This window comes from Planococcus citri, chromosome 1 (assembly GCF_950023065.1).
Source record: "Planococcus citri chromosome 1, ihPlaCitr1.1, whole genome shotgun sequence".
NCBI lineage: Eukaryota > Metazoa > Arthropoda > Insecta > Hemiptera > Pseudococcidae > Planococcus > Planococcus citri.
In genome coordinates this window covers 51953156-51976549 of record NC_088677.1, presented here as the reverse complement: position 1 = coordinate 51976549, position 23394 = coordinate 51953156, and the positions used below count along the sequence as shown (strand labels likewise).

At 34.8% G+C, this 23394-nt stretch overlaps 3 protein-coding genes across 4 annotated transcripts in view; all 3 read right to left on the bottom strand.

Moving 5' to 3' along the window:
• The window catches only part of IP3K2 (Inositol 1,4,5-triphosphate kinase 2), a 114645-nt gene that overhangs the window by 85876 nt on the left and 5375 nt on the right, over window positions 1-23394 (bottom strand). The gene's annotated exons all lie outside the window — the stretch shown is intronic.
• On the bottom strand, window positions 1415-6483 carry LOC135832620 (novel acetylcholine receptor chaperone-like). The gene is made up of 4 exons (XM_065345988.1): window positions 6274-6483; window positions 6055-6193; window positions 3077-3183; window positions 1415-2190 (listed from the first exon to the last, which is right to left on the bottom strand). Exons 1-4 carry the CDS (start codon window positions 6382-6384, stop codon window positions 2089-2091), a joined length of 459 nt encoding a protein of 152 aa, XP_065202060.1. The 5' UTR covers window positions 6385-6483; the 3' UTR covers window positions 1415-2088.
• On the bottom strand, window positions 12136-20981 carry LOC135832619 (basic salivary proline-rich protein 2-like). Its single transcript, XM_065345987.1, has one exon. It carries the CDS (start codon window positions 14722-14724, stop codon window positions 13399-13401), a length of 1326 nt encoding a protein of 441 aa, XP_065202059.1. The 5' UTR covers window positions 14725-20981; the 3' UTR covers window positions 12136-13398.

The window sequence follows — 23394 nt, the reverse complement described above, 5'->3', positions numbered from 1 at the left end:
CACGATAATGGTAGCATTCTAATGTATGAGCACTTGATTTCACCGCCTCCTTCAGCCGAAAATTGTTTCTTTAAAAAAATTGTATTCTTTATCTACTTGAACAGGTCAGAGGGGTCGGGCTAGGCATGTGCAGTAGGAGTGAGAATTTTTGGGAAAATGACCACATTCCAATAAAAATATGTTCAATACACATTCTATAAAAGGTACTACTAGAAAAAGTGGATCCATCTTAAGTGTAAATACGTACTTATATTTATAAAATATAGGCGTTACATACATATGTAGAAGTAATGAATTATGAAACCATGCCGATCTGTATATGTAGCATATGCTACGTATATAATAGTAGGTTCAATTATTTCTCTGTATGTAATGGTTTCTTTACACAAATGATACGCGGTATTTGCCGACGACTGACTTGTTTAAACTAGTTTGTTTCCACGTGATGTTCCAATTGGAATCGCTTATTGATGTGGTCGGTGGTCTGGTGCGGTATGCGGGGATTCGCGGATAAAATCAAATAAAAAACCAAGCATAAACCACATCATAATTTAAAATGAAAAAAAAAAGTCAGTTGGCAGAGATATAAGTCGCGGATTAGATTTTCATTAGAAAACAAGAGTATAAATTTGCTGGAATATGAATACTTTATATGCGGAGTAAAACTCGTCTCCAAGTGTTATGTTTTTCTCACGAAAGAATACGCGATCAACATTTGAGTAACTTCAACATGCTATCGTTAAAGGATTGCTTTAGTATTTTCTGATTGGCCGGTAAGTCTTATTCTATATCGCAAATACACCACATAATTATCTCCGATTATTTGCCACAAAATTTGTATCCCCTCAATTTTGAATAGAATTTAAACCCGCGGGTTGGGTGGAGAAGACATGGGCCAATCAGGAGCGAGACTGATAGCCCTTTAGCGATCGCATGTGGAAGTTGCTTACATAATTGGGAGTATCTTGCTCACGTTCTCACGCAGGACGCAGCTCACTTTGTTACGCGATAATCGTTGACGATTACCGAAAGTCGAAAATGGGCAAGAACAAGTTTCAGATTTTTTTACTGTTTTATTTTTCACAAAATGTTTTGTTTTTAATTTTTTTTTTTTTAAATGAAGCTATAATGTACCTACGTATAACTTTGTTTTTTGCAAAAATCAAAGATTGAGTTAATTGATTTTTACTTTTACAAAATGTGTTCAGAGCAGATTTCATCACTTCAAGCAATGCAATAAGGGTATTGAAACATGAATGAAGATTTGCTTTTTGAAAAATGATAAGACGATGAAATCATGAATTTATCAGTGTTGGTTCCTTTTTTTGTATATTGTGTTTGTTTGTGGTTTTGAAGCTACATATAAAAAAATTATAAGCATCAAACTTGATGGTGGAATTGAATTGAAGGAAGAGAACAAAAATGTGGTATTTTTATTGAATTAGGCCTAATACAACTTTCATCGTTGAAAATATAAGTACATATAAAAGGGTTGACAAAAATTGAAAACTTACAAAAAGTAGGAACACCATTCAAAAAACAGCAATTATTTAATTTAAATCATGCAATATAACTTAATGATTGAGCAAGTCTTATTTTAGAGTATTTTTGGCAATTTCCTACAAATATATCGTTTTCATAGTGATTTCAAAAAATAATTTAATTTACAAGATACAATTTCTTAAAAATTAAGAACAATAAAACTTTCATTGATTGCTAATATTATACAAGCTACTGAATATTCATAATCGTGACATGAGGAAACCTCATTGAAATGCAGCGATTGATACGCAACACAAAACGACATGTTTTTACATTAATACGAGTGATATAAAATAAGGATTCACATTCACAAAATTAGAATTACCTACCCCATTTTCTGCTTTTTGGGTTGAGTATTATAATTCGTTTTTACAAAGAAAATTACACGGATCTCCGCAAAAAAAAAAGTCTCAATATGTAGATTGCGAATAAACCTTATGATATAGGTACACATTTATTATAAGAGCAATTTACATTCACATAGGAAATAATATGTATGTTTTTTCTGAACTATAAAACCATCAGAATTCATCAGTGCAGCAATCATCATTCGTGTTTGGGAACTTTTAAATCACCATTCAGTAACCGTTGTTGTCTATTAATCTGCCATTCGATTACTAGTCTTCCAATTAGCATAAAGAAAAACACCTTCAAAAAATAACTATCATTAGAGGAATACTTTCCAAAATCAGTGCTGCAGAAACGCTGAAAAATGTTTCTGTTTCTGTTTTTCAACATAACATTCTTCACATTCTTGTTTCCATTTCTAAACTATTGTTCCCATTTCCACTCTATTTCCAAAATTTTTTGGCGAAAAAGCAAAAAGCATAGTGAAAAAGATATAGGTACATCTTGAATTTCAACAAAAATTGATGAGGAAGTTTACTAGGAGAGAGAGACTATTCAAAATAATTTTGAGCTTCCTAGTTGTTGGGAAAGCTGAGCCAGGAGTCTCCACTGTAGGGCCATTATTGGAAAAAGAAGTACAGTTTTTTTTTAAAACATTAATGGGTAGGTACTATTACAAACCCTGGCTAACACCTCACTCCCTCTTCCAAAAATGTGTAACTTGAATTTCTAAATTTTCCTGACCCATCAACTTTGAAATTCTATTAAGGAACTTACACTTGTCTTTTAGTTCTCTCCAAGCGACTTGAAAACATTGGTGATTCACAAAAATTTTCATTTCTGACCAATTTTATGGCACTCTGAGACAAGAAAAAAATGTGGGTTGAATTAAATTTTAAAATGTTTTTATGAAAAAGTTGAAAAAGTGCAGGGTTTTGAAGATTACATGCTTTTATAAGACCCTACTCTCATGTAAAGACAAGGAAACAACATTTTCCCATTATCTCGTGTTTTGCCATTTCTTGAGAACGTTCCCATCCATTTCCACAGCACTGTTCAAAATAGCGCAGTTCAACGTTTATGTTTGAGAAAAAAGCGATAATTTGTCAAAGCACATGGTATGAGTTACACACTCGTAGGTACATTTTTGCACTCGGATAAAAAGCAAAACTTGAAAAATTCTTACCAACGCCGGGGCAATACGTTCGAAACGATCGTTCACCATGTAATGTGAGTATATATTTAATGCCATCATAGCTATCAACGTAACATTAGCTGCCTGTTTTATGTTGGCTAAAAAAAAATCAATAAGCTACATTATAAATGTAGATAGCTAAGTACACAGCTGATTCGCTAATTTTGACGAATACATATAGAGATGGAGTGTGTTAGCGATTTAATAGGTACCTACACCTAGGTAGAGGTATTCACTAGGGTGTACTTTATTTTGCAAAGTTGGAAATTTCCACCTCCCATGTTAACTTGGGTGATGATAAAATAATACCTCCATCTTTCAAAAAAAATGCTGCAGATAGCCGCCCCCCCCTCATCACCCAGTTGAAAAAATGGCAAAAAATCCAATTCATCAAAATTGTTTGTTTCGGCGTTCAGAATTTTTCAAAACAAATTCCCTAGCAAAGAAAAAATGTAATCTAGCCCTTCAAACCATATTGGACCCCTAGTAAGCAGTTCCTCAGAGTTGAAAAAATCACAAAACATGAAAAGTCAAAATCATGAAATTTTTTTTGAAAATATCTCATTTCCACATTATCATTGTTCTACATACCTCCTTTCTATCTAAGCAAAACCTGGACCCTCTCTTGTATGGAGCCCATGAAATTTGGAAAAAATAAAAAATTGATATCTGAAGAAATTTTTAAAAAAATGCTCAAAATGGGCAGAATCTTTCTAAATAAGCACATTTTCAAGAAAACCCCTACCTTGGTCTTCCATTCCAAACGATGTTGTTCCCCTTGTATAAAGCCACCCTCCAGTTGAAAAATATCAAAAAAGATGTAAAATTGATGTCTGCTATACAATAATTTATTTGAAAACTTTTCATCTCTGGGCAAAATACTTCTAAACACGCTTTTATTCACTTCTTTTTTGGGGACACAATAATGTTCGAAAGTTGTGAGTTCATGATTTTTTGTATCCCCGCCCCACTCCAAAATACCAATAAGAATTGATTTTCACTCTTGAGCTGCCCAAGTTCATTTTTCGATTTTTGTTTAACGTTTGAAAATTCAAAATTGACTGTTTTTGGCGATTTATGCTTTTTTAAAAAAAATTACTTACTTGATCAGTAAAAATTGTCAAAATAAGTCCCAAAACTAATATTAATTACTCAAATACAAATTTCACCATTTCCAGCCATTCTGGAGCCTCCAGCGCGATTTTCAATTTTTGCAGAATTTTGAATTTGCTCCAGAAGGAGTGAATATCAAGTTGGGCAGCTAAAAATCTAGTTGTGTATTATACTTGACCTGTTTAACGAATTTATCCACATTTGAGCCGATCTTGGGAGTGACACCTCATGGTTTTTTAACCAGCTTTTTTCATAATAAAAATATTCAAAAAATCAAAAGTTTACCGTTTGTGAGGAAATTTTTTGAAATTTTCGCGAATCGCTGTATCGAGTTTCAATTAAAAACACTACTTTCCATCACGGTTTCCTTTTTTTTTCATGAACAACCGATAAAAATATTCATACAGACGAAGTGCAGCTTACGCTACATACATACAATATATGCTTTGGAATGACCCATGAATAACTCAATAACCATGTTGAGTTTCTATGAAATGACCGAAGCATAGTTCAGTGTCATACCATGACCACATTTCATCATCACGTTTTCTTCACATATAATAATCGCTCTTGAGGCGTCACTCCCAAAATCAGCTCAAATGTGAATAAACTCGTTAAACAAGTCGAGTATAATACACAACTCGATTTTCAGCTGCCCAACGTCATATTCACGCCTACTGGAGCAAATTCAAAATTCTGAAAAAATTGGAAAATCGCGCTGGAGGCTCCAAAACGGCTGGAAATGGTGGAATTGCGCTCGAGGGATTAGCTCTTGAAAAAATACAGCGATTCGCACGAATTTCAAAAATTTCCTCACAAACGGTCAACTTTTGATTTTTTGGATATTTTTATTATAAAAAAAGCAGGTCAACATGAGGTGTCACTCCCAAAATCAGCTCAGATGTGGATAAACTCGTTAAACAGGTCGAGTATAATACACATCTCGATTTTTAGCTGCCCAACTTCGTATTCACGCTTTCTGGAACAAATTCAAAACTCTGAAGAAATTGGAAACTCGCACTGGAGGCTCCAAAACGGCTGGAAATGGTGACATTTGGATTTAGGGGGTTAGGCACTGACAAAATACAGCGATTCACGCGAACTTCAAAAATCTCCACGCAAACGGGAAACTTTTGATTTTTTGGATTTTTTAATTTTGAAAAAAGCTGGTCAAGAAAGTAGAAACCACTCGTGAGCTGTCACTTCCAAAATTGGCTCAGATGTGGATAAACGCGTCAGGTAGAGTACAATACACAACTCGGTTTTTAGCTGCCCAACTTGATATTCACTCCTTCTGGAGCAAATTCAAAGTTTGCAAAAATTGAAAATCGCGCTGGAGGCTCCAGAATGGCTGGAAATGGTGAAATTTGTATTTGAGTAATTAATATTAGTTTTGGGACTTATTTTTGACAATTTTTACTGATCATAAGTAAGTACTTTTTTTAAAAAAAGGCATAAATCGCCAAAAACAGTCAATTTTGAAATTTCAAACGTTCGTCAAAAATTGAAAAATGAACTTGGGCAGCTGAATACTTGGTTTTGGGGGTTTTAGATTATGCTCGTTCAAAAATCGCGGTTTCGTTCACATCGGAGTGTGTCACCTCAAGAGGTTCCCTTGTGAGGTGTTGGAATTAGAAAGTTCATAACTTAAAAATTTTTCTGCGATACTACATATTTCGATTTTTTCATATTTTGTAAAATTGGGGGCCCACTGAGCACCACTTATTTTTCACCGAGGGAGCTGAAAATTTTATGGCGTGATCTTCTCACCCGAGGTAACAACTTTAGGGAGTGGGAGCGAAAAAAAAAGAAGAAAATTTCCACCGTATAAAAATAAAGTACACTATCGTACTCACCTTTGGGAATGACCATTAAAGCAAATCCGCAAATTATTTCCATCGTCCCTACGATCTTTCGATACCATTTAGCTGGAATTTTGTATCCTATCAGCTCATTAAATGGAAACACTTTAGCATACTTCACGTACTCTTTTCTCTACGCCAAAAATGATTATTAGTTAAATGATAATCGAGTGTTGCTCGAAGAAATGATCAATAATTTGTATATGTACTTACCATATCTTTGTGCAGTTCTTTACTTAGAAAACATGTTATTTTTAAAATCCCTACAAATATAAAAAACAAACCTAATAAAACGCTTAGACTTTTCAAAACTATCGAACCCATTTTTAAAAGTTGAACGAATATATTCTTCGTTTTCTGAGATAAACTTCCACTATCTAAAAAAAAATGAAGCAATGCTAACCGCCGTGATTATTAATAAGTGCGAGAAGAATTCGCATGCGCGGCGTGAATTTCTGGCGAAAGTACACATGGCTATTTTCCGTATCGATCTTGTCTATGCCTTGTTAACAGTATAAAACAACTGAGTTGGAAGCAACAAGGAAAATATTACGTAATTGAGTAATGGTTTTGAAGATAAATAATGACGAGTGCTGAAAATCTTTTTTTCCTTTTTTTTAAAAAATACCTATGTACATACGACTTATCTATGAAACTGATTATTATTTTTATTTGAAGACGAATTGTTACTAAGAGAAGTAACATCTGTAGGAACCTCAATCTTGAACGTTCGTATTAGTCCTACTGAACATCTAAAAATAAACTAGAAGGTGTAATAATTGGTACACATACAAGTTAGTTGATTGCATTCCTCTACGTATACATTTTTATTTTTATTTTACACGCGTTGAAGGTTTTGCATACATTATTTCAAGTCAAATACGTGTGAATTAGCTTGGTTTTCATCATCAATTTTTTAACGACATCGAAAGCACCAATTTCTCAATTTATAAAAGTTGCAAAAAGTACCTTCATTTTTATCAAAGCTTGTCAACAAATTATTCACCTACCAAAAATTAGTAAATTGCCACAAAGTGTCATTTTTTTTTTTTGTTAAAAATAGCTAAAAAATTTCGCTTTTATGAAAAAAAAATGTGAAAAAAACTTCTGTACATATGAGTATTTCGCTAAGAAATTGTCCACATTTTTCGCATTTGACCAAAATTGCTAAAGTAGTATTATTCTTTATCTGGATTTCCAAAAACTTCTAAAAAATCTCTTCTAAAAAGCTCTGTCTAGTCCCAAAATCGTCAGAATCTTGCTTTCTACACACCAAGAAAAGCAAAAAGTTTCATTATTGTCAGAATTGCCAACAAGTCTCATTTTTTGTAATATTTAATCAATACTAGGAAGCTGCAAATAGTCTCACTTTCTTGACAAAAATTGTCAGAAGTCCTGCAAGTCTTAATCGAGTTTCATTTTTAGAATTTCATTGGAATGTTTTATTTCTCAATTTTTTTACGTCAAGTTGAAATATTCTCTTTTTTTGGTGATTTTTTTCCCGCTTTTAAATGTTTTGCTTACGTTTGTAACATTTTTGATTACTCGAGAAGCCAAGGTACCTTGCCCACTTGAAAACATTGATAACCCTCCATATCAGTGAGATTGGAAAGCGAGTAATCTCAAATTTTCAAAAAAGGCTACTCGAGTAATTTATTTTGAAAAATTAATGTTTATCATAACTGGCATAGTTTGTAAGTATGTGCTTTATTTTGGTTTTTTATTTCACTTTATACCTACCATTTTCAATTTTCATTTGCGACACGTTTGAAAGTAGGGAGATCATTTTGGCCCACCCTGTAAGATTTGAATAGGTTTGCCTACGTCTACAATCATCGTAAAGTAAAGGTGGCAACTGGTAACGAAGACGTGCACTTTGAAAGGCAAATTAGTCGGATAATAAAGAAGCACACTTTGTTAGTACACGTAACAGAATCCACGTTCGTCAGCTCGAGGCGATATTTTTGTTGAATTGCATTGCATATTGACAAGAAAATAACATCGGTTTGTATGGTAGTCGTCGTTGTATGGCGTTGAATCAGATAATGTCTTCTTATGTGTAATCGGAGAAAAGAAGAGTTGCATTAACAACTTCATGCCATGCCAGGAGACTCCTTTGCTCGACTCGAATTAATTCATTTGTATTAATAAGCTCTCGATGTTGTCTACGTACTGTCGTCGTCATGTGCGAATAGTTAAAATTGCCTTTTATAGGTTCCCTACGTTGTCGAGTATGGAAATGGAAAATTACCTTATCGAATTATCCTGTTGTGGGCTCGTGGTGGGGCTTCTGTTCAGCTTATAGTGTTTGGTTCATGAATCATGAATCTGTATTAGGATTTTCTGTTTTCGTTGTAACAAAAAACTTGAATTTTGACGTGTTTCATTTCAATTTGATTGAACTGATTAAAAGCAAGCCAGAAATTCGTGCTCTAAATTGGTTCATGATTGTTGAATTTGATCTGCTTTTGGAAAAATAAATTGCTTGGAACTTAATGGCAATAGCATTACCACAGGCAGTTTCCTTTTCAGTTTTCTTGAAAGGTAAGTAAGGTACTTTTTACAATCATTTTGATGATAGTCAAAAACCGAAAAGCTAACAAAAAAAGCTAAAACTCTCTCGCAATCAGTAAAATAGCTTTCCCATTCGCTAACTTCGGTCATGATGTTTGCGGCGATGTCTTGTCTGGTAAATCCGTAATGTACATACCTACTTATTTTCAATTGAAATCTTATTGAGCCATATAAACGGAATTTTCCCCAGAAATTGCAGAAACCTCTATTTGGGAAGGACCTCTGATTACTTAAATGCACCGAAGTATGCACTTTTAATCGTCTACTTAATTTACCATTTCAATTTGAAGAACTGGGAGCAATTGCTTTTTCAGAGAGATACTTAATTTCTACAAAATATACAAAAATACACATTACAGGTTGCTCTCTATCACTGACCCAATTTCTCGGTGTATTAATTACGTAGGTAGGTAAACGATACATGTAATAGAATAGCTAATTTGCATATCGAATATTCATCGTTTAGTAACAATCACCTTGTTACGATCATTGTTTAAATAAAAAAAAATTAATTATAGCGCTCGCACCCCATCCATGGGAGAAAAACTATAGCTGTTACAAGACATATTTGTAGTATAGAAACAGAAAATTTTAGCTTTTGATTCCAGCAATACATAAAGGTAGACATTTGCATCTCGTTTTGTTCTCTTAGTTGGATCCTTTTTCTAACCAGGCAGGCATTTCTTTATGGAATAAATCTCAACGTTGAATTTTTCTCGTACCGCTTGTTTTCATACTCGAATCAATATTCAATAATTCCACATATATCGTATGGAAATTATTTGCAGGTACAGGTATACGTTTTCAAGCGCGAGTACCGCGATAAAACTACTTCTAAATGGTACACAACGTAGTACATATCAAATTCATTCGACGATATAGCTAATGCAAAAGATCTCCTACGTTGAATTCACTTCTCCATGTCATGTAGCATATTCTTCACAAATGGTTTCTCAATCGTTGTAGAAAACGAAGCGACTAGGCAGTGGCCGGCGGACTTTTTATGCCGATCAAGACACCGCATCATCTCTCGTTAATAAACGTAACGATGTTAGATGTTTGTTATCATTAAAAACGCTATTCATTTTCCTTTTGTTGCTTTCTATAATAAATCGTAAGGTCGCTTCGTATAGGTACACGGACTTAGCCAATTGCCATCTGTCTATATTTGTCATATAATATTAACATGTGTCGTATAATTATTACCAATCGCATTTATACATAGGTTCGTTCGAAGTTTTGCTTCATGCTTCATAGACTTGCATATGTATTTGACTGTAGGTGAGTTGATTCCCGTTTGAGTTTTTTGGAAAAAGAAGTGACCGAGCTCTGTTCTTTTCGCTACTCTGAGTAAAAATTTTCAACTCCTTTTTTGTTTTTTTTTTACACTACCTACAAAGGAGGTGTAAAAGGAGTAACTTTGTAGTTCCCTGATGACAAAAATCACAATTTTTCTACTTTACTCGAAGTGAGAGCTGAAAAACACGAGATGTATAAAGTCAAACTTCTGCTCGGAGTTATCTACTCGGAGTAACGAAAATAACAGAGCTACAATGCTACATACATTTATACAATTTCATTGATGGTCTTCTCGAAATATACTAGAGAGAAACTTACATAATTTGAATGTATAGTTTTGGATACAAAATTGAATGCCGATGCCGAATTCTATAATATTTTCATCTTCGTAACTTAAAATCTTACTGAGTTGTGGTAAATTATTCGAGTTGGAAAAAATTGACTTTTCATTTTGAGCTCGAAACACTCGAAAAAATTTTCAAAAATGAAAAAAGAAGAACCTTAATTAACCAACATTTTTAAAAGGTTACAAGTTAAGGATTAAGGTATTAGAAATTTCAAATTCAGGTTTCGATTCAGATTTTAAAAGCTTTGTTTAGAGGTTATCAGATGAAAATGTTTGGGTCATATTTTTCGAATACGGTCAAGGTGAAAAATTCCGGTTGGCATCCCTGCCGAAGTAACACAAAATAGGCCTGAATCAATTCGTGCATGGGTAAAAATGAGGTGGGAATCAATTCGACCATTTTCTAAGGTTTGGGAATCAACTCACCAACTCGTATTCTTCCAAGTATCTCACAGATTAATTTTCCAATGTCGATTACGTATTGAAACATAGCAAAAATTGACGTTAAACGTTAAAGTTTCAAAATAAAACAGCAAAAAAAATTATTATAATGAAATGTGAATTCACGCCGACTTTGTTAAAAACAGAATAATGCGTAGATTTCATCAGGTTGTAACTTTGCCTTCACTTTACAAGGCGGCAAAACAATCAACTTCATGTGCATAGAAGTCCGTCACTATCTCACGACTCGCTACCATTAGCACTGTTTACACGGGAATGTAGTACTTACGTGATGGATTTTGGAGCTAAGAAGTAACTATGAACCATCAATATTATCATAATTCGCGTGGATATTCATTTACACATTATTTTTCACTACATTCAAAGGGTAATTTAAAAAATACGGTTCATTTTGAGTATTATTACTAGGGCTAGGATTTTTAAGCGCCATCAAACACGTTTTAAGCGCTATAAAAAAGCATTAAAAATGTAAGAAAAAAGCAAAAAAAAGCGCTATCAAATCCGACCATGCTACATATCAAAATGAAGGTTTTTTCAAACCCAGCAAGATACCTCTCTTAAATATATGTACAACATGAACCAAAATGAACGAAAAGAAGAAAATGAAAAAAAAGGAAAAAACTAAAACTAAAAATTAGAAAAAAAATAAAATAAAATAAAAATTGAAAAATGAAAACTGAATCTGTTATTTTTCAGGTTTTTCTCCCTTGTTTTTTTAAACTGATCTTTTTTCAAAAATTATTTACTTTTTTCAAAAATGTGCAAAAGTTGATAAATTTTTGTATTTTGGGGACCATTTTCTTCAATTTTACCAATTTTTTTATCAAAAAAAGGGCTAACGACGAAAAAAAGCCACAAAAAAGCAAAATTTCCGCGTTTTTGGCCCAAAATAAGCATTTTAAAGCATTTACACCCAAAAAAAGCAAAAAAAAGCACTATCAACTTTCACCATTCGCCTCAGAATGGAATGAAACGCAAAGAAAATATATTTATGCCGTATAGGGTGTTGCTACAAAAAAAAAGCATCATAAAAATCCTAGCCCTAATTATTACAGCAAGAGTGAAAGTATATTTGAACCACAGATTTTTTTTGTGTGTTGGCATTGGGGTCAAATAAATTCCTTAAATAATTAAAAACGAGGCGAATAGATGACTAAAAATTTTAGACCATTTGAAAGAACATTGAATTTCATTCGGATACCATAAAATAATGGGGGTCCCCGATATGGTTCAAAAGCTGTCGTTCAAAAAAATATACACTCACTCTTGCTGGAATGGTACTCAAAAGGAGCTGTATTTTCTTAATCACCTTTTAAATGTAGTGAAAAATATTATGTAAATAAATATCCACGCGAATGATGATAATAATGATAGTTCATTATAGAATAAACTTCGTGAGATTCTGATGAACTTTCGCGTATAGGAAGTTGAAGAAATTCGCTATGGTGAACGGGATAATCGGGTTAGAGAGGGGGATGAATGTTTTCTCAATTGCGGCGGTTTTCGGTTTTCTAATTAATAATTCATTCCTCTAGGGGTAGAAGAAATGTTCGAATACTGCTCGTCAGATAAGATATCAGCCAATGATTGAAATTCTCGATGGAATATTTTTCATTTCGACAAATAGTAGGTAAATAGGTTTACTCAAATACAGCCTACTAATTTCAGACAAACAACAGGTGTTTTAATTTTGTTCAAATTTTGAATGTACCTATTCTAAAATTCTCGTATCATTGATCTTGCAAAACCTGAGACAGATTTACAAACATTATGAGTTCGAATGTTGATAACTAATGTACGAAAAAGTATGTATCGCACAATTTTTTGATTACGACACGACAGCGAAAAGCGCTTTCCATTAATTCTACATATGTTTTAATATTGCAACATTGTGTGACTGACAATGAGAATTTTCAACATCGTTTGTCGCTTGAATTTTAAATATTGGTCAAACAGTAAGTAAAACCTCGTTTATAATGGTAATTAAAAAACACGAAATAAAATAATTGAAAAGTTCGTCTGTCGTTTTTCAATGAAACCATTTATTATCACTAATCAGTAAATTTAAATTTCTGTGATTTTTCATTGAAACGTTGGAATATTTCAACTTTTCAATTACTTTTGCTAGTTTTTCAATCATCATTATAAAAGAGCCTTAACGTTGACTTGGGCATCAAAATTTTCAAAATTATCATAATCTTCGCCACAGATGTCAATGTTATGATTTTCAACATTGCATGAACATAAGCTGGCGTCTTTATTGACTGGAGTTGTGAAAAAACAACTTCTCTGAAGTAATGAACAATAAAGGTATCGAAATTGATGAAAATTGTTGAAATTTTTGTACCTACAGCAAAGAAAAAAGGATGCTAGAAAAAAAATATTTGAAATTAAACGCGCTCGAAGCTACAAAAAAATTTTCACTGACATCCATAACCTGTCCCCTCAATTCCTATAGTTTGCAAACTAATGCACAAGGTAAATTTAATGGGCAACTAAAAGTTGAAACAGAATACGCAATAACCAGCTCATCCTATCATTAAAATGCAACTTATTCCTTGACTTTAACAAAATTTAATATTTATATTTTTTCGACAATAATTACATCAAAATGTAGAAATTTAAAATAATAAAAAATAAACTCGATAAAATTAATTTTAAGAACTACCCGATGCTCCAGAATCATTTGGTTTATAGCCACCTTGCTGCTTTTTTGAACGTGGCTTTTGGCGTGATTCTTTGGTATGAGGTCGTTTTCGCGATTTGCGAGAAGCATTGAGCTGAGGAGTAGCATCTGGTACACGACTCACTGTTATATCTCCGTCATAATCGTACACAATAGGAGGCGGTATATCACCCGGTTGTCTGCAGGATCGGCATTGTTCACATTGTTGTGAAGGTGTCGGAGACGGCGGACATAAGCAACCGCCAGCTCTTTTGGCGCCAATGGGTGAAGTCTCATGAGCCATGATTTCAGGCGCTAGCGCCGGAGCTTTGCTACGCATTGGAGAGATCTGTTGATTCATGGGCGCATTGGGCGGATAACAAACAGCTGTCCGGCAAGTTGGAGGACACGTAGGTGGACATGTCGGCGGGCACGTCGGTGGACAAGTTGGCGGCGGACATGTGGATGGTGGGCATGTGGATGGCGGACACATCGAAGGGCAAGTTGGTGGACAAGTCGGCGGACAGGTTGGTAGACAAGGCTGAAATCCTTGCTGAGGAGGTGGTGGATAACCCATTTGCACCGGTTGCGTCGATCGGCCCCCATAACCAGCACGTGTTTGACCACTTGGTGGTCCACCTTGAGGACTCGTGTAGCCATACGGACTCGGTGGATACCCTTGAGTACCTTGAGTACCTTGAGTACCCTGAGTACCTGGACTGCCAGGGCTCGTACCTGCTTTAGACGCTCCACCTTTGGTACCTGTTGGGCTGCCTGCAGACTTCTTAGAAGTCAAGCTTTTCTTTTTGCCACTTTTTGGTGTAGTACCTTTCTTCGTTGTACTGGGCGATTTTGCACCTTTGGCACTCTTACTACCGCCTTTCTTGCCTGGACTACTTTTTGAGCCCCTCGGAGGTACACGGGCTTTCTTTGCGGAGTGCTGCTTTCTCATTTTGCCATATGAGTCTTGTCGCACAAATGGTCGAGATCTGCTTACGTTTGTCGGAATACGACTAGCCGAATGTCTGGTCCTCGCTGTTGATTTCGTCGTTCGATTTCTGGTGGTCCGTGGTGCTGCTGTGCTGGCCCTTGAAACTGTTCGCCCTCTCGAAGCTGTTCGTCGCAGCCTTGAATCACGCATGGGTACAGACATTTCGACAAAAGGCTCTCGTTGCCTCTTGCTCATCCTATTCCAGACGCGCGCTCCATCAACTGCGCTTTCACATGCGGATTTGTTACGGTTTTGCGCACGAGCTCGAAAATGTTTTAGGAAATTGAAAAAAGGGTTCTTGGATGTCTTATTGGTCATTTCATCCATTTTAACAAACGTGAGTTCAAAGAGCTTTGTATGTTGTAATCGAATGACAAAGCAAACTGTTGGCAAAGTCGTATTTCTATGGAATTTTTATTCGAGTCTGAAAGCGATTTAACCAGACGATTTGGAAAGTTGTTACACGTAAATGATGACAATGATCTTTGGTTTAAGAAGGAGGTGATGGTGCTGCGAAAAGCTTTATGTAGCCTGTTCTACATGGATGAGGGAATAAAGTGATTCAGTAGTTCAACAACTGGTAACTCGTACATGAAAAATGTGAAGAAATTTCTACTCCTAGGTTGTATTCGAACTTTGAAGCCTACTTTTTTGACAAACAAGAGAATATGGTTTTTTAATAACTCCTTCCACCACACTCTCTCTCTCCTCAACCAACAAGTCAACTAGAAAAACGACTATACACAAAATTTGATTCACTTTATTGAGAAATTCGTGTTTCATTCAATCACCATTCCCATGGGAAAAAGATCTCAATTGAAAATAATGGAAAATACAAAGTTTTAATTTCCAACAAGCAATTTTTTATTTTTTCAAAATTGTGGGTTTGGCGACACAATTTATTTTCAACCTGTATAAAAACAAGGAAAAATTACATTTGATGAAAATTTGTGGTTCAAAATACCTAAATGATTATTCAACAGGTAAGGAATCTTTTTACAGTGCAAGTCACACATGCGCTTGAATCAAATCTTTAGTTCTTTGCGTTTAATAAAAATATACGATCCTTCAGTTACAATTAATCCAATATTGTTCATTTTTTCATATCAATGAATTTATGAACAAAGTTGATCCATCTTATTAATAATACTAATAAGAAAAACCGAAAACAATTGCCATAATTGAGGTTGAAAATTGTAGAATACAAGTATTTTAACAAGCCATACAAACGAATGTGTATAATCGATTAAACCAAAATATCACATTTTTTTCCTTAAGCCTCCATATGAATACTCAGATTACTGCGTGCTAAAGCCTCAGCCTCGTGCATCTAGTATTCTTACAAAAAAAGATGTTCATGTCCTGATTCAAGGATATTACATTTTTCTCCTTCAGTGGAAAAAAATCACAAAATTAATGTGAATTGAAAATTCTACTCAGAATTGAGAAAGTGATCTGCTCCGATGAATTAAATTTCTGCATATTTTCAACCTGGAAAATCTTCTTCAGACAAAACAGGTCAAAAACTTTCAAAAATGTACAGTTTGACAGTTAAATCGAGAGGTAGGTAAGGTACTGGATAAAGATTTCAATTTCTGCCGTCCCTTTTGAAATTTTCGAAAATTCTTTGTAGGTCGTCATCACTTTTCAACATTAGTCTCGATCAGTGATGTACATTACATGTACATTGTACATATGTACACTTCAAACCACCACGCCCTCATAAAGTATACGGGAAAAAATCGAATAAGTTGCATAATCAATAAGCAGAAGGAGTAAATGAAAACATGGCAATAATCGAACATATGTGGAAAAATATAACCTGAAGCTCATATTACTCCTGCAGATTTTTATGATAGGCTACAAACTAGGTATACATCATTATGTCGAATGATTAAACATCCTTCGACTTTTTGTTTTTGCATCCTGTTCCTAAGAAAAATAATTGGCACTATCGAATTTGGAACCCACAATAATTATCGCACTCGTCCGAATAATTTCGATACTCGCCGCATGTATCATTTCAAGTAGGTACCGGATAATCGTAATGCGCTTATTTGCAAAGATTTAGATAAATATTGGCGAATGAAATTCAATCTAGAAATTGAATTTCGGCATTACCTACCTGCGGATAAATTGTTTTTAAATTCGCATCTACATATGTACATGACGTTCAAAATAACATTGAACACGAATAAAACGAGTGTAATGCAAGTAGAAGTGTGGAAATAGGCATGTACTTGGTATAATTTGTAATGTAATAACGGATATTTACGCGCTGTTCCTCTTTATTTTTTTTTCACGATATGTTATTGTTGTTATTGTAGCGGCTCTAAGCACTCGTACTCGAATCTGAAACGAAACCTAATGGATACGTATGTACGTTTTATTATGTAATTGCAGGTTTGCTGAACTACGAATCCACGAGACTTAAAATTTTAGAAAAATAGATAATAATCCGTACAGATTCAAAAAGATGAAAATTATCGAACGATTTGTTCTTTTTTTATATGTTATTAATGCGAGTGTTTTTCCACCACTGTTTATAAAATTCGATCAACAAGGCGTATTAAAGTCAAATCACCTCACGTGGTCAGTAGAATGTTCGAAAATTATGAGCAAAAAATTGAGAAAACAAACAAAATGTGCTCCAAAACTTATAGTTTTTTCAAGTCCAACATCTATACCTACACCTACGCGTACATCCGAGAATTCATTTCAATTTGGGCCAGGCATCCGCTTGGAGCGCCGGTATCATACAAGCAAACATGGGGGGGGGGTGATTTATCAGGACGAAAACGTGAGGATGCATTTAACAGTTTAACTAGTGTTGATTTCTTTGAAAATGTGAAATTTATAAAATAGTATGTTTACATTTGCGTATAAAGTGAATTTCAGATTTTCAACTTCATAAGGTAAAATTTTATGGAAATTTCAACTTTCAAAAATTTGCAGGAGGCTCTAAAACTGTGCAAAACATTTAGAGCGACTCTTAAGTAGAGAGCACACAAACATTCGGCTTTCTAGGTCAATTTTGTAAAATTTCGATTTTTTCCCATTTTTGACCCTTTGTTTTTCAAAAATTCATCACACATAGAAAATTGTACTTCGGTACCAGAAATTTCGGCCGATGATGTACTTACATATTTTTGCACGCTCTTTCGATTCAACTTTCTCGGGCTCAAAAACTTTTCTGTTAGTTGGGATACCTCATTCCTCTGGTACGGGAGAATACCGCGAGAAGTAGGTACATACTTGCTTCTCAATTTGAAACATCGAAGACGGAAAACGGGAATTACGCAAATCATATTACACTTACAAATACTACCTCTCACGAATAGCACAGGGCACAGGGAACTCGAAATTTGGGTGGTTAAAAAATTACATCAATGCATCATACAGTGATAGTCACGAAAACTTACGAAAGTGATGTTTGTTTAATGTTTATTTGAGGTCAAGAGTTTCGAGTTGACCGACGGTGTGAGAACTTGATATTTGTAAAATTATTTGGCATCGTAAATTTGGCCATACATCGAGTGATTTGTTAGAGTACCTAGTTAGATAGCAAAGAAAATTGGTCTATCCGAATCACTGAAAAAATTACGAAGCCATCCTATTTTGCGATGCGATTGTTGAATCTGAATCAAATGAAATTAAGGAACTGCAATTGTCTTGCTTTGCTCTTTATATGTATACCTACACTCAATCAGTATATCTGAAAAAATTACGACAAAAAAAGGAACTGAGTCAACTACGACAATTCTAACTGGTTATACGACACCGCCAAACGAATCAGAGATGTGCACGGTGCACAGGTAACCACAACCAGGAATGCAAGCCATATAGTCAACTCGTAGTAGTCGTACCTACGACGACGACAGTAGGCGGTCAAGCTGAATATAAATGTAATTCTCTTTTACGCTATGACGTCAAATTTATCATCGTTGACGTCATTCGTTACACGAACACTTCAAATAATTAACGTTTATCGGCACACTTTAAATCAACTAAATTTGATAATACACACATATACGTAGACGCACGTACGTTATGTACGTCTACGTACACAGTACACAATCTACATACAGTCGCTTATCGCGTATATGGTTCACACGCTTCTCTTCTTCTCTCCATCCGCTGCTCGAAACCATACCATATCAAAGCGGTAAATATTTGAACCGTCAATACGAGCCATTATCTTTACCAATGATAAAGAAAGCAGAAATACCGGTTTCTCATTTGGAAAGATCCACGTAAATTTGATTCATAAATATACCTACATCAATGCACATCCGAAATATACCCGCAGAAAGAGAGAACTTCACTTCACTATTTAGCCAAGTGCCATCGTACGAAAAGAGATACCTGTGACATAGAAATTCGCCAATCGAACGTCCTTCGAACTGCAAATCATACTATCCATTGACCCTTGAAAAACCGAGTATGTATGTAGGTAGTAGGTAAAGGTATACGCGTGCATCGCGCAATATTAAACGAACAACATATTTCACCTTGAGGTAGTACCAGACCTGGGGTTATTTTAGGCAAATCGTCCCCATGTACCTCGTAATTTCAGTTCTAAGAAATTTTACGAGAGAAATTTATTCAATTTGTGGAATATAAAATAATTAACGAAGTTCACTTTGATGATACCAGAACAACTGTCACAACATAGCTTTATGCTTTAAAACAAAGAGAAAAAAAAAAGTATTTTGGTATTGAGTAAAACTAATGAAAATTAGTTCTAGAACTAATAAGCATACATATGTAATATCAACTTCCCTAACCGAATTTCACAATTTTCAACAATTCTGGAGCTCCCAAAGCGATTTTCGATTTCAACTGAATTTTAATAATGCAAAAATCGATTTTCGGGTCACTTTCGACCTGTTTGAAATTTTCTTTTTATAAACCAGCATATTGAAAATGGATATTGGTGGTACTGGAATTATGCTGGAGACTCGTAATGAAATTCGGAATCGGAGGGTTGATTTCATACAATAATCCAAAACACAAAACTCGATTTTCAATTGCCCTGATAAATTTTCATTTTTCTGAAGAAATTGAAAATTCCGGCGTAAGCTTCAGAATTGTCAATTGTCAATTTTTATTTCATTTACTGAATAAATATGCACTTACTTGAAAAATGAAAAAATATAAAATGCATCACCAAAAATGGAGAGATTTTGAATCTTCAAAACTTCGCTAAAATCGAAAAATCAGTTTTGAGCGACTGAAATTTTGGTTGGGGAGGAGAGTGGGCGGGGTAGGGGATCAAACCATTTCTTCCGAAAATCGCGGTTCTGTTCAAACCAGTGGCGGACACTTCGAAAGGTTCCTTTGTTTATCAGTTTTTCTGAGTCAATTTTTTATGGAGATTTTTTCATGTAGTGATCACGACTCATCGAACATTTTGGGTACAAACAGTTGGAATGAGGGTTTTCACGAGGAGCCGAAGAAAAATCCCTCTTTCATACTTGGGGATATTTTGATCATTCTCATAAAATTCACGAGAGATGAAAATAAAAGGGGTTTCAAAAATCATGAAAATTCATCGAGCATAGGTACCTACATACGTACTCGTTTTTTTCTTCTTCGAAAATCACTAATTTCCTCAAAAAAAAAAAACCAACTCAACAGAAGTTCAAACACAAAAAATAACTGAAATTCTTTTGATTTCTCAGATTGAGATTATTAAAAGCCGCGGCTCAAAATTAAAAGTAAGTACATAGACAAAGACATAGCCTGTTTCTCAATTTAGATCTGTTTTTGAAAAAAAAAATCTCGTAATTTTTCTAACATTATCCATTTCTTATTTTCTTTGCTCATTTTCGCTTCTAATAATGCGAAAATATTTTCTAAATTTTTATCAGATGGTTTTTAGTTTTATCTGTTGTATATTTTACTTCACGGTCAAGCTAATAAGTAAAAGGAACCCGTCAATTAGTCTACAAAAAGTCCGTGCGTCGGGATATGAATTCCCACGTAGCCTTCGTGGAACAAAAATTCGACGCTCGGGCATTTTATCGCAAACGATTTCTTATAAAAAACATTGTCCAACTTCAACTAGTGGCACCTGGGATTATTGTATGTAGTAGAATGTGTGGGTGGACTACTTCCTAAAAGTGTACATCTCACTCCCAACCGCAGATATCACTTCCCCATGTTACCTTGTTGGAGAAGAATTTCTGATTCATCATAATCATAGATGAGGACGCAAAGCGCTCAATATTCACAACCTCAACCATGTTAGCAATATTTTCGCCGCAAAAAGTGAAGCGAAATGAAAAGAACGAGAGGAATTAGCAAATAAATGAATCAATTTTTACGCATTTGATGCAAGTTTTTCTATAATTAATTTATTAACTATCTTTTAAGTAAACACATTTTAAATATGCGCATTCTCCACGCTTAACCAGTTTTGGCTGTTTGTTTGGCATGGTTTCCAACGTCGACTCTTTAATACGAATAATCGTCGAGGAAGCAAAATAGTTCACGCGTAACTCAATATTTAATTAAAACAACAATACTCGTTTAATTTCAATTTTTTCAAATCGTTAAAGAAAATCAGTTCGAGAACCGTTCCGTTTATTTTCCTACAGCATCGCCGCCTCTGTGAACTATGTCGTGGGTCCACACTTTTTTTACACTCTTTGGTAATGTAATTATGTGGAAGCAGGTCTGAAAAATGTAAAAATTGTTCGCAAATTATCCCGAATAAATCATTCGACAGTTTTGAAAAATATAGTTTCGTGTTAAAATATGCGAATAAATTAGAATATGTACATACAATTACAGGTAAAGCCACAGCTTCGTACGTCGAAGTCGTAGGTTCGAATACCGCCCGAAACACGAGTAAATTTTCATGCAATTTTACCGGTACTTGGCGTTAGCATCTGAAATACGAGTAGGTACACGAAAACGATGGAGGGTTGCCAGACACAGCAGAGGTATAATAGAAAAGAGAGACACTCTCATCTGTTGTCAGTATCCGAAAATCTGTAACTGGTTCGAACTTCGAGCGCCTGTGACGGGAGCACCGAAGATGATACAGAATTGGAAGCTGATTTACAGAGCTATCAGACACAAAATACCGTTTCTCAAAGCATTCAGCTCCCTACACAGTTATTTTTTTTTCAAAGTACCTTGAATAAAGATACCCTATCTCATTTTCACATCTAACACCTACAAGAAAATGACTAAAATAAACAATAACCAAATACGAATAAATTTCTCTATACTTATATGACGTCTAAATATCATCTAAGCAAATTGACGAGGTTTGTGTGCATGGTTTTGCGTCAACTGAAACATTACGATGTGCGTAAATTAGTTGCCAATCAAAATTTCAAAAAGGTAATTTTTATTCGACCCTGCGAAGACGGTTTCGGTACCTAAAATGGCAGACGTGCGAAAATGAAAATATGTACCTATTCGGCAGAATATTCTTCAAAGTAAATTTTCACGGATTATGTGCCACATAGCTAACGCACACAGCGGCAACGATAGAATGTCTATAGGGATGTTAGAAACATGCATAATAGCAGGCCCGTGTACGTGTCAAGAATAAACGAAAAGTTTTCACAAATATAATGTACCTATAAATGTACGTAGCGTAGGTAAGTAAAGTTTTCCAAATTGCGAATGAATTGAACTCATGGAAGTGAAAAAAATTTCGTAAAAGAAAATTACCTATATTTTTCGCGTAGGGTTTTTCTAACTTACATTCGTTCAGGGATTTTTATACCCGATCGAATACCACTGGGAAGCTATTTGATCAGGTAATTTTTGTGGGTAAATGCTTTTAAATTTCTTCTTCTAAATATTATTTTTTCAACTAAATTTTTACGCGGCTTGCTTACAATTCCATGGTGAAATTGTACACAATTTTACACGCAAATCTCAAAGCGTTGATTATATTGTGGTAAGAAAATTTTCATCCTCAAAGGTCGAATTTTTGGGCCGATTTTGTTCCACCGTATTGTTGGTTTTAGGGTTAAATTTTCAACGACATATATAAAGAGAAAATCATACCTACGTATAAGAGAACACTTGAAGAAGAAAGCTTTGAAATGGCATGCGTCATAAATTGTAAAGCGATTGTGGAAAGGGGGCTTATGACGCCCTCAAATATGCACACGTTTCATGCCACAGATGAAGGTACCCGTACCCCAGTATCAGACAAAGACAACACGTATTATCAAACAGATAACGTACATATTACATTTTATGTATTTTATGTACTTGAATGCAGGATTATCACGCCTAATTTTGAGACGTGAAATTGCACACATATACCACATCATTTTTCATTCGAAAATTGACAACTATCAAGATACGTGAGAAAAAATTCAGCTGGCAAGAGTAAAAGTATGATGAAATGAATAGGGTAATAGTGTCTGGAAAGAACCAGAACTGATCAATAGGTATTAGGTAAGTATACACATGTACGCGAGTAGTTTTTTTTTCATATTCTTCAAAGCTGAGCCAAACAAATTTTGAGCCTCACAGCCATTCTGGGGGCAGAGCCAACAGTCGAAAAGTAGGGGCAGTCCTTTGGTCACGCCCCTCCCCCCCAAAAAAGTTGCAATTTGAGTTTCTGAACATCCCTGACCCATTGAATACAAAATTCAAGGCCACCTTCAGCCCTCTATCAGCACTTGAAGAATAGGTAGATCGCGAAAATTACGATCCCTTCATCAACTTTATAGCACTATTCCACCATTGAAGAAATGCTTACAGAAAACTAAGGCTGGATTCGTGTTCAGCAGGTCAAAATACCCTGGGCCGATTACCACAGTTTTCACAATCATCTCAATAAAACTGTCCGAGTTCGTTTTTTTTTATTTAAATTTTTTTAAATACTTACTTACCGACTAAAATCGGCGAAAAAAATATGATTTTTGAAAATATAATCGAAATGATTGTGAAAAATGTGGTGATCCGGTATTTTGATCTGCTAAACACGAATTCAGTGCTAGTTTTCAGTGAAAAGAA